The following is a 12,453-nucleotide window of genomic DNA, read 5'->3' as shown; positions in this document are numbered from 1 at the left end:
CACTGCATTTACAAGTGAAAACAAAGGAGAAAGGAAACCCAGAGAAATGTTTTTAAAAGACATACCACTCAGATTTACAATGATCTCACATTTTTCTCTTTTAAACAGTTCAGAGTGGCTTTCGCTGGATTGCCAAAATCAAATCTCTCTCCACAGGCCTAGCAGTGTGCACAAAAGCGCTGAAATCAAAGAACTTCCAAGTCTGAATCTGTCAGAGACTGTGGTACTGGGGAAAAAGTCATTTAACTTCTCTCCCTCCGTTCTCACTTTCACACAATGAGGATAAAACTATGGAGGTGCCTCTCCGGAGCCATGTGTGGATTGGCTAATTAAAGCTAATTAAGTCCCTGGAAAGAACCAGAACATAGTGTGTAAGTGCTGAGTATCTATGGGCCACTAACAGCCACAACACTCACAGGGGACAAGCTCTGCGCAGCCGGCACAGTCTCCACTGGAGATGACTGATTACCCACTGCGTACAGAGCAAGCGCCGGGTGCTCCAAACGAGGCAAAGACAGCGCACAAGGTCGTTCAACAACACCATCTTTATTCAAAAATATATATCTATGAGACATTTCAGAATATACTGCTGCCGCCAATGACAGCCTATACTTCTAAATAAAGTCCTAAATTAATATACAAATTTAAGCTTTAAAAATATTCTTTAAGAAAAAACCAAAACAAAACACAACAAAGAAGAATGAAGACGTCTGAGGAATACGACCTAAAGGAGAGGTCCTTTGAGGCCTATGGATGCCCTAAAGAAAGAAAACACACAAAACAAAAGCCACCCACCCCACCCCATCCCCAACCCCGGACCACCTGGTACATCAAGGAGAAAGGTTCCTTTAAATTAAACACATGAAGTGAGCACTCTTGGAGAAATAAGATTTAAAAAACAAAAGTATTTCATTAAAAAACAAAACAAACCCCAAAACTTACTTTCTCACTGGAAGTCCACTAGTAACGGGTGTTAGGAGGCCAACACACTCATTTACATAATTGCTACAGTTTCATTTCTTGCTCTTGCTGTTAAGAATTATGCACCAATTGCTGGTCAAACTCAATCAGAGAAAGCATAGCAATGGGCAAAATCCATTATGCTGAAACATTTTCATCCAGCTGATCAGAGCGAATGTCTACTCTACCCTTTTGATTTGACGCTAATAAATTTTGCTTCCTTGGGAAAAGCACAGAGAGTGTCCACGATGGGCCCGTTCCACACGGAGCTCACATGCAGGACTGAAGCAGCACACCATATGGGGAGGGGCGTATGTGCAGAAACCGCAAAGATTAGAGTCAATCTTGCAATTTTCCTGCGATCTTATTTAGTAAAGTCACCTACAGCCCCCTGGCCTCTGGCAGGAAAAGCTTTATAGTTCGAGACTCATTAATTTAAGAACGACAGGACAATGGGCAGTGTCAGTGAGCAAGCAACACACAGTCTGTGTTCAAACCCGGAGAACAGCTCCAATGCTACTACGTTCCCCACAGAGTCACGCTGAACCCCCGCTAGGCCTTTTCACTGTTCTCACTTCCCAGCCGACAGAAGAGCTTCTTAAAGGAAAGCCTGCCACACTTTAAAACCACGGGCTAGGTTTCAACATGTTCAACATGTAAAATTACGAGTAATTTGGCTTTTTGGTAATCCTGGAAGTAACAACTCAAAGTAATGGAGACCCTGAAGCCTCCACCGCTGAATTCCTTTTCACAGCCTGTGGACTTCAGCCTCTGGGCCCTGACGCCTATTAACACTACTGGGGCAAATCGTTTTCTGCCCTTTCCAATGTCAAAAAGAAGCCTGCCAAATCAGAATGATTTACAGTTAGCAGGCCTAACCTTTACTAAAAGCAAGGTAAAAATCCTTTGTAACTACATTATAGAGTCATAATGTCAGCTGGCATGATAGTGGAGTTAAACCTTCCTTGGCCTGAGATGAGGGACTCGGAACAGCCGATCAGAGTCCTCCTCCGGGCACAAGGATGTGTGCAGTGGTGTAAACGGACAGACAGACAGACAGACAGACACACAGAGTTATCCGCAGGGGAGATACTCAAGTTCACTCACTGGACCGCAGGCCTGAGCCCAGTGAGGCAAGGTTAGTGTGGCCCTACTCCCCAGACGACAGGAGTCTAAAAGCAACACCCACACACGGCCCACACTCTCAGTTTTGCCTTTAGCTTTTGAGATCCACCAGCACCCTTCCTAACTGCCTTCACCAGATTAGGGCCAAAAGATCAATGTTTAGGAACATTTTCTGTGACCATGGGTGCCTGGGAAGTTTGTTTGTAGGAACCTGACGCAAATAACTTATTTTGACTCAGCCTGTGCCTGTGATCCCAGTTACTCTTACTTCCGAACTGTGACTTTAGGTCCCAGGTCAGCTTGAAATCTCATTGCTAGATTCCCGAGTCTGCTTATAAAACAAAAGCACTGCACCTGTAACTACACATCACTGCAAGTAGAGGAAAGAAGGATCAGAGATTTGGCAAACTCTTCATGGCAAAACTGCTTGACAGTCATGCCTCCAACCTATGGGGTGGATGGCAGCCAGGAAAGCCAACGACTCAAGAGCAAGTCCTTCAGTGGAGGCCTGCACTGAACTTGAACAAACCCGGCTCCGAAAAGAGAAGCTGTTCTCATGACACAATGCTGTCGACAGGGACAAGATTCTTCTGAAAGCTTCCAGAAGTATGCATGATTTTCATAACTTCTTGGGTGTAAAGAGAAAGCTAATAATGGAAAACCAACAGGGGCACGAAAACATGAAGTTGGGAGAGTTTGTATTCTTTGCAAATAAGAATCTAATTGGACTCCACTCGCCACTGTTCTGAATTGTGCTCAACAGGAGAGGACGGAGAGGAGATTCAGAGTCTGTGGTTCTTTCTCGAGGCTGCAGGGCTGGGATGGAGGGACAGGACCAGGGGCCACAAGTTATTTCCACCACAGTTATTTCCAACCATGACTTGCCCTCTCTCTTCTTTCTGCTGGTAGAGATGGGACTCTGGGGCACGCCACCTGTCCTAGTCAGTTGAAAACAGGTCACCAGCAGAGGGCAGGGGGGCCAAGCCTCCTGTGACGTTGGGCAGCAACGAGAGGTCTGGCAAGCTCTGAATATGGGACTTCAGTTCCTTGCGGACCTGGGTTACCCGTGCGAGCTTCTGCTTGTATTCCTAAGGAGACAAAGAGACGATGGGGCGGTTAAGTGTGTGCGAGCCGGCGGTCAGGCTGCTCCAGTTCTCCCCACCAGACCGCCCTCCCCACTGCGGGCAGGTCCACAAAAGGAAGAACACTTTACATAAAAAAGGAAAGGAGAGTTCAATACTGGCAACAGTGAATTAAATGGTATTTAATGTAGCACTTGAGATTTAGAAGTAAAAGCATGACATTTTGTATTTGCATTGCCTTTTTAATTGGTTCTTATCTATTTGAAAACACCTTATAAAATAAGATACAGATGCTCAGGCTTTACAGTTCTTTTGAGGTGCTACCTAGACATGCCTAGAAAAATCACTACAAAGTTGTACTTTGTATTAAACCGAGAGAGTAACCGAGATCTATCACCTGTGAGAAGCTCCAAACACCCCCGCCACTGCCCATGTCCAGGACTTCCTCATGCACACCTGAGGAACCGTGGCAAACCCCCGACGAGGCCTTCGGGTAGCCTCCCCCCGCACATGCCCGACTTCTCCTCCGAAAGCCGAGCTTTCACCCAGTCGCTTCCTTGAGAGAGTGAAGCCCGGCACTGCGCTAGCCCCAGGGCTGCTCAGAGCTCAAGGTCTTCTACAACTAGTGCCTGCGCTCGCCCCCCACCCCTGCACAGGCCACTGCCTGCAATGGGCCATTTGCTCCAGGTTCTGCTCCAGCTTGGAGGGGATCTTCCTTCCCCTGCTCCCAGTGAAGTTCTGCCTCCACTTCCCTGCCTACCCACTGAGCTCCGTCCCTTTTAGGAAAATGCATTCTCTTCATCCAGAAGACTGGCCCCCACCTCTGCCCGTTCCGGAGCCCCCGGTGCACTGAGGTGCACTTGAGTTCCTAACAGGTTGCTCTGAGGTGCTCTCTTCATATACGTTAGACTTCCATGTTCCTCTAAAATAGGACTTCCCTAATGACAGAAACTTGGTGTACTATTTTCTTTTCTCCCAGCAAAAAGCACCTTTGGTGAATCTGTATGGAATAACAACCCTGGGCCGGGTGAGGTCTGCTTATGGCCCCTCTCGGGGCCCCCAGCCCCTAGCTAGCTGTGTCACCCTCTTCGGTATTTCTGCAAGACAGGAAGTTCCTAAGGATGGATCCCTGCTGACTAAAGCCTCTCCTTCAGGAATGCGACAGAAAGCACCAGGCTCTGAGTCAAAGACTTTGGTTAGTTTTGGCTCTGACTCCAACTTGCTATGTGACTGTAGACCTCGTCCCTCTCTTCCTTCGTCATCGCTCTCCTTATCTGACAATGAAGGAACTGGCCTACTCATAAGATTATTCTTCAAATTCTAGATTCCTTCCTACCAGGTGCCTTATACACACTTAGAGAGCAGAGAGTTTGAGGGCATATGCTTAAGGACTCCTGGGAAGAGTGATAAGACAGGAAACAGATTAAATGGAGAACATTTAGCTCAAGTTAGAAAGATAAAGTCCAAGAAAAGAGGGGGAGAAGGGACATGGAAACAAGGGCAGGGAGGCTCTGTGCCCACATTAGTGCAGGCAGTCGCGCCCTCTGCCTGAGAGGAGACCTGCTCACACAAGCCATCAGATGAAGACTCAGGGAAGACAGTAAGCTTTCCCAGCATCCCGTTTCTTTCCTTTGTAGACTTAACACAACTAAAGTAATGACTTATTTAAATTATTAATAATGACTCCCCTATCACACCAGTGAGCTTCATGAAGCTAAGACCGGACCCATCTGTTTTACCCATCATCCACCATGACCAGCAGTACCCTGTACACAGTAGGTGTCCAACAGTTGCTCAATAAATTAACAAAATATAAAACATAACATTAGGTACAAGTATACCACATTAAGTAATCAGCTTTAACTGAAAACTAATTTCAGAGACGAGGATCTAAAATGTCAAGGCTCCCTGCCCTCCCCTCTCTGCTAACATTTATCCCCACTTCGGTTTTATATACTTCAAGGGAAATTAATAGAGAAGACTAACTCTCTATTATTGAACAAGGATTCATTTAATTAACTTCTCCTGAATTCTACGTACAAAAAAGGTAAAAGAGTTACTGAACAGTTACCCTTGCTCCCTGCCCAAATCCTGTGACCAAAGCAGACGGATGAAAGTCACCTTGACTTGGAGCCATCACTCTGGGCAGCTACAGAGCCCTTCAACTCAAGGAATTCTTTAAGAACAGTTTGAAGATCACGGAGTCTCTAGTGAATGGAGCTAAGTTCAGAATCCAAGGCTCCACGCTCTTGGGTGACCCTCAGACTAACTTAGCAAGTCCATCTGAGTTTAAAATTAAAGGTGGTTGATCTCCACAGACTTCACCTTAAATTCAAATAATCCTCTCCTAGGTCATCGTTTAAAAAAACCCCAAAACCCATTTGTTCCTATTTGGGGATAAGGAGGGGGGTGAGGGGGTAACTCAGCATGCTTAGGCTGTGATAACATTTTAAACACAAACAAACTTCATTTTAATTAAAGGAAATATGTTCCCCCATTAAAGTCCTCTCTTCAGGCCACTCTGAAAACTGATGAATCCTGTACACCCCTCCTCATGCCACTGGGTTACTCGTTCCATAGGGATTTCTACCTTAAGAGCAGGTGCATGAGCCTAGGAGGAATGCATCACTACAGAAAGGATGAAAGTGAGCTGTCACTGAAAAAGATGACCAAGTAGAGAGTTCCATTAGCACCCAAAACAATGAAATACTACTTAGGTATAAATTTAACAAAACATGTGTAAGATCTATATGAGGAAAACTATAAAACTCTGAAACAAAGAAGAACTACATAAATGAAAAGATATTCCATGTTCATGAATAGGAAGGCTCAATATTGTAAAGATGTCAGTTCTTCCCATCTTGATCTGTAGATTCAATGCAATCCCAATCAAAAGCACAGCAAGTTATTTTGTGACTACAAAGTGATTCTAAAGTTTATATGAGAGGCAAAAGACTCCAAATAGCCAACACAATATTGAAAAAGAAGAACAAAGTCAGACATTACTTGACTCTAACACTTTCGATAAAGCCACAGTAATCAAGACAATGTGATACTGTCAAAAGAAAAGACAAATAGATCAATGCAACAGAAACATATCCACATAAATACAGCCAACTGATCTCTGATAAAGGAGGAAAGAAAATATAATGGAGAAAAATTAGTATTTTCAAGGAAAAAGTTGAAACAACTGGACACCCACATCCAAAACAAAAAACAAACAAAAAAACAAATCCAGAGACAGATCTTACACCCTTTACAAAAATTAACTCAAAATGAAACACAGACTAAACACAAAACTATAAAATTCCTAGAAGATAGCAGAAGTAAATCTAGATGATCTTTGGTTTGGTGATGACATTTAGGACACAATACCAAAGGGCTGATCCATAAAAGAATATATAAGCTGGATTTCATTAAAATGAAAACTTTTCTGCTCTGCAAAAGACGCTGTCAACAGAATAAAAGACAAGATACAGACTGGGAGAGAATGTTTGAAAAGACAACATTTGTTATCAGAGAAATGCAAATGAAGACCAGATGCTACCACATTTATCTATTAGAATGACCAAAATCCGGAACACTGACACCACCAAAAGCTGACAAGGATGTGGTGCAAGAGGAACTCTCCTACATTCTGGTGGGAATGCAAAATGGTACAACTATTTTGGAAGACAATTTGGTGGTTTCCTACAAAGCTAAACATACTCTTACCACAGAATATCGCAACCTTGCTCACTGGTATTTAGCCAGAGGGGTTGAAAACTTATGCCACACCGAAACCCGCGCACGAATGTCTCTAGCAGCTGTATTCTAACTGTCAAAGCTTGGAAGCTACTAAGGAGTCCTTCAGGTAAACATACAAATGAACTTTGCTTCAACCAGACAATTATGCAGCATTAAAAAGACAGGAGATATCAAGTCATGAAAAGACATGGAGAAATGTTTAATGCATGTTACTAAGTGAAAGAAGTCAAGCTGAGAAAGCCACATACTGTATGAACCCAACTATGACATTCTGGAAAAGGCAAAACTATGGAGACAGGGCTTGGGGGGAATCAACAGGTAGAGCACAGAGGATTTTAGGGTAGTGAAAGCACTAGAATGATGGACACATGCTGTTACACATGTGTCCGGACCCACAGAACGTACAACTAACCCGAAGTGAGGCCGGAAGTACGGTATGGACCCTAAGTGACCAGGAAGTGTCAGTGCAGCATCGTCACCAATAACAAAGGCACCACACTGGTGGGGGATGTCAGCCATGGGTGGGGGAGGAGGGGTGCAAGGGGCATACAGCAAATCTCTGTACCTTCCTCTTTTTTGCTGTGACCCTAAGAAATAAGCCAAGAGGTTTAAATGCATCGGCCAGGATGACAAAGTATATACTCTGAATATCTAAATACAAATAAAGATTGCTTTGAAAACTGGTACAACAATGCACCTGGCTTGGCTGGAGGACCCAGCTTAATGCTCTGAGGAGAAATGAGCAGGCAAGAATTCATGGCAAGCTCTGATTAGGTCAGACTGAACAGGAATAGTAATCTTATAGGCCCCTTAATAGATTCAGTAGTAACACACTCTGACCTTCCACCCTTTTTTTTTCAACAGATGTAGTCATCTACAAATGTCACAACGGACAAACAAAAACTTAAGATCGGATCCAAACTAAACCATCCCACACCACCACTCCGGCTTCTCACTTGCCTGCCAGTTCTCCCCTCCTAGGCTCCCTTGGTCGGGTGACAGCTCTTCCTCACTAGCTGTCTGTCCGCGGTTTTTTCTCTTTGGTTCTGGACAGGCAGAGGAGACAGATCACGAAAACCCAAGAAGCTTTCTTCTCAACCTATCAGCCTGCCTTCTAACAGAAGCTGGTGCACAAGTTCTCCGGCTACAAGGTCCCGAGCCATGTTCTCGGCAACTCCAGCCCGCAGCAGCGCAGCTTGCCGTGCTTTCACTAAAACCCACATCTGTGTGATGGCGAGACCTGTGCAGTCTTCTGACTCACGAAGTGGGGTGCCTTCCGCCACCTCTAGGAAGGCCAGTACCACTCACTAGACAAACGAGGTGGCAAGGCGATCCCATGCTCCTTGTTTCAAAAACCTTCCACCTGTGTGCGGGAGAGGAGTAGGCCTAGCACGCATGCTACCCTGCCTGGAACAGGAACGCAGACGTGCACCTGCACAATCTGCACCAGCAGGGGGCGTGGCTGCAGGGCCCATCGGCCTTCTCCCTGAACCCCGCTTCTCCTGACCACAAGTCACAGTGGCTCTTTCCTGTAGTCTTGTCTTCAGGTACTTGCCTTTCCCCCACTGCCCATCGTAAGCAAGAGACAAGGTGAATCCATGCAGTCAGTCCTGCAGCTCTTCCTTTCCTGCTCATGCACAATGTGTACTGGGGTCATGGCAGAGGTGAGGGGCTGAGCTGGGAAAAAGGTGAGAGTTCTATCAGACTTCCTGCTGCTACCCTGTTTCAGGATCCTGGAGGAGGGCGTTGCGGGGAGAGTGGGCACTGGTGATAAACTGCCTGGGTTTATTTAACTGCCAAGAAATGTTTAAAACGCAGAGGGTGAGGCCCAGTGTGCAGTTTGGAGATAATGCCTAGGATTTATGCTCCTGGCAAAGCTCTGGAATCTTGCTTCACAGGCTCTCTGAACTGGCAGCAGAAAATGTGTCCAACACCCTCTGCTTCCTGTGGGTCCAGCTGACACCGTGTGGACAAGGGCCATCATGGAGCACAAACACAGACCATCATGGAGCACGAACACGGGCCATCGTGGAGCATGAACACGGCTGGCTGGCGCAAGACTTGCACATTCTTTGCCTTGTTTGGCGAGAGCAGTAGGCCAGACCTGACACGCTGCAGATGAGCTCGGAGATAAGAGGGTTAGAAATGATAGGCACTGACATTGTGCTGACCTTTCTACAGGAATTTCACTTTCAAAACAAAATTATAAGCTTCTCCCCTAGCAACTCCTGTAAGAAATACTGATCAAAATGTAAATATTGTCAAATCCATTTTTTTCTGGCCAGGAAGTATTTACATAAGAAAAATTATGTTAGAAATAACACCATAGGCAGGGGCTTGATCTGATGAGGCAAAATTTCCAGTATTGAGACCCATGTTTTCCTTTATCTTGCCCTGTTGTGCTACAGGACATATGGTAGATAAAAACCACCCACTGCTCAGCTACTCCCAATTAAGAGTCATAAAGGGTTATTATGCACGGAGCAGTTTCTGAAGGGCCCTGTTTTAAAGGTGACCGGCCGTACAGAATTTAAGTCAGAGAGCTGCTCAACCGCATGAAGGCTGACAGCCAAACAGAAAGGGGATGCTGACCCTCCCCCTAAAACTAAACCCCTAATCAGCCTCCTCACCTTGCCACTAAAGCTCACAGGATCTACACTTAGAAAGCAGAGCCTCTACTTAAACCACAATTAATTCACTTCTTTCATTTCTTAGGGAAAATACATAAATCTTTGGACTGAAAACAAGAATGCTACTTTTGCCTTTTCTTCATGAATCTACATGAGACAAAAAAACCCATCACTGATCTGCACCTCTCTCCCCCAGCCTGCTCCAGGTCCCATGTGACTATGTGGCAGCTGCAACATTTCAAAATGATCCATGTCAGGGTGTCACCGCAGGGCTGGGGCTGCGAGGAAGATGCCGGGGAAGACACAAGGAGAGGAGGGAGCCACGGCTCTGGCTCCAGTGCTCAGGGCCTCTCCTGCTAAACCAGTGACAAAGGTAAACACAAAGTGTTTCCCAGAAGGCAAAATGACAACATGGCTACAGCTGGAGGAATGTCCCCAGAGAGAGCCAGCCATCCACTGAAGGCGACGAATGGGAAGGAGGGGCTTCTCAGGCTCGGAACTGTGCCACGAAGTCTCTTCAGGATGTTTCTTTCTCCCAAGCAGACCCTCTACACAGAAGGTTTAAGGGAGCTCCTACTGGAGCAGCAAAAACTCCCTTCTGACAGGCATTTGCAGAAGCAGGAGAAGAATATAAAGATTGTGTCTGCACATTATTAAATTAAAAAGAAACTAACAAAAAAAAGTCAATTTTAGGACTGGGCAAATTTTTAAAACTTGACATAATTATAAAGCTAAATATTTAAAAAGAGATGTAAAAAATGCACCTGGGTCCTCCAGAAACGCTTACATTTATGCTATGGGTCTCTCATCATACAAAGCCAGGTAAATAAATGGTACTTAAGTACGAGAAGAACGCCTTAACTACTTATAAGTGTTTTCCTTTTTTTAGAGTCAAATGTCAAAAATGTAAGTTTTATACAAGTAACAAAAGCTCCCACAAACTGGCTTCCTTATCCATTTTCATAGAAAAGCAGGTGACTGATGCTGTGCAAACATGAGAAATGCAGACCCCAGGGCACCTGGGTGGCTCAGTCGGCTAAGCGTCCGACTCCTGGTTTCAGCTCAGGCCATGATCTCACAGTCTGTGAGACAGAGCCCCACACTGGGCTCCACACTAACAGTGGGCAGCCTGCTTGGGATTCTCTCTCCCTCTCTCCCTGCCCTCCTGCTCGCTCACTCTCTGTCTCAAAAATAAATAAACTTAAAAAAATTAAAATTAAGAAAAAAAAAAAGGTAAGGCAGACTTTCCAATGGTTTCTCCTCCTGAGCCAAACACTGGTACACGCAAGCCTTCCTGGAGAGCAGCTGAGAAGCAAAGGGTAGAAAGGCACAGGGCAGTTCTCACACAGAATCATTGTAGGCGCTATTTACTCTAATTTTAAGTGCTAGCAGGTCTGCCTGGGGCAAGGCAGCCTGTAGGTCACTGCACTGCATCTGGATATAGTTTTCTCTACAAGAAATAAAAAGACCAATTCCCTTCCGTAAGAACAAAAAGAAATACAGTTCCCAGCTCCTCCAAAAGGCTGAGAGGATATATCCCCTCCCTCCCACCAGAGGGAGGCTGCTGTGATAGAAAAGAAAATACAGAGTCCGAAAATCCAAGTTCAAATCCTGCTCTACCATTCGTCTGTGGTGCATCCTATGACTTCACCTCACTGGGCTCAGCGTCTTTACATTTAAGCCAGGACGGAAATGATGCCTACGCTACGGGGCGGTGTGGGTGTGAATGAGACCAGGCACTTGCTAAACTGTTCAATGTGAGTCAGCAGAGCTGAGGGGGAAAAGAAACACCACCACTCCCACGCTTATTATTTTATAAGCAGGCCTTAGTGTTCCTGATTTACATGTTAAGAAAAGGCATGACAGAACTGAAGAAAAAGAGAAGTGTTAATGGGATACGAAGATCCTTCCTCCCATAAGCCATCTGAGTATGTCCTAAAAGTTTAGCACATTCACTGAAGTTGGTCTGAGCAAATGAAAGAGCCTCTAACCTCAAAGACCATGGAAAAAAGGTCACAGACTTTTATAACGATGTAGAACCAGTCTAGTCCAATCAATCTAAAGGCTGAGAGAGGAAAAATCTGTCTACCCAGTAAAGCCCACGTCTCCGTGGTAATGTCATCAATGTGAAAGGAGTCCCCTCCCCGCCTCCCCCACCAAAGATCTTGTCTGTCCTAGCCTAGAATTGAGCCACAACTAGACCTGCCACCTGAGATCAGGACGCTGTGGAAGCATTAGCATAGCACTGGGGATGAAAGAGTGACAATCCAGACAGATTTTACGGTCTGGTCAGGGAAATGACCAAATCAACCATAAACAGAATGATGAACGATGTGGTGTTCTGAAGGAAAAAGACAGGGAGATAGGACAGTGTATATGGGGGGGGGGGGAGATCTGGGTTTACGGGGTGGAGATGGGGTCTCGGGGGAATACCGTTTGACATGGATATAAATGATGAGCCGAAATCACCAAGGTGAGGGTAGCTGGTGGGAAGAAAAGGGGGCAGGGTGTTCTAGGCAAGGGGACAGCACAAGTAAAGCTTGAGACAAAAAAGGCCAGCAGAGACAAAACACGGTGGAACGAGACCTGGCTGATGCGCTCAATAGGGCAGGCCATGGGGTGGGGCGTGGGGCGTGCGGGGGGGCGGGGGGGGGGGGCGAGACACACACACAAGAATTTGGGCTTATCTTCCAGGAGCCAAGGAGAAGCCACTAAAATGTTTATACAAGGGAATGACCTGCTCAGAGCTACATCTGCAACGATCACAGGGCTGCCCCATGAAGAATGAACTGTAGGACCCAAGAACAAAGGCAGACGGGTCTGCAATGAGGCCCCTACGGGGAGCAGGCGAGAGGTGACAGCAGTCTGGGCTAAGGTGGTGGAAGTGGACACAGAGGAAGAGAAAGGGG

General features: G+C 45.8%; 1 protein-coding gene across 2 annotated transcripts in view; it reads right to left on the bottom strand.

Annotated features, from left to right (window-relative positions):
• Nucleotides 1-527: 527 nt before the first annotated feature.
• RPRD1B (regulation of nuclear pre-mRNA domain containing 1B) overlaps nucleotides 528-12,453 on the bottom strand; it is a 51,269-nt gene continuing 39,343 nt past the window's right edge. For both annotated transcript variants that reach the window (XM_029916341.1, XM_029916342.1), the window contains one exon: nucleotides 528-3,173. In XM_029916341.1, coding sequence (XP_029772201.1) covers nucleotides 3,024-3,173 — 150 coding nt within the window. In that variant the 3' untranslated portion in view covers nucleotides 528-3,023. The remainder of the gene's footprint in view (nucleotides 3,174-12,453) is intronic.

Source organism: Suricata suricatta, chromosome 12 (genome assembly GCF_006229205.1).
Source record: "Suricata suricatta isolate VVHF042 chromosome 12, meerkat_22Aug2017_6uvM2_HiC, whole genome shotgun sequence".
Lineage (NCBI taxonomy): Eukaryota > Metazoa > Chordata > Mammalia > Carnivora > Herpestidae > Suricata > Suricata suricatta.
This window is presented reverse-complemented; position numbering and strand designations above follow the sequence as displayed.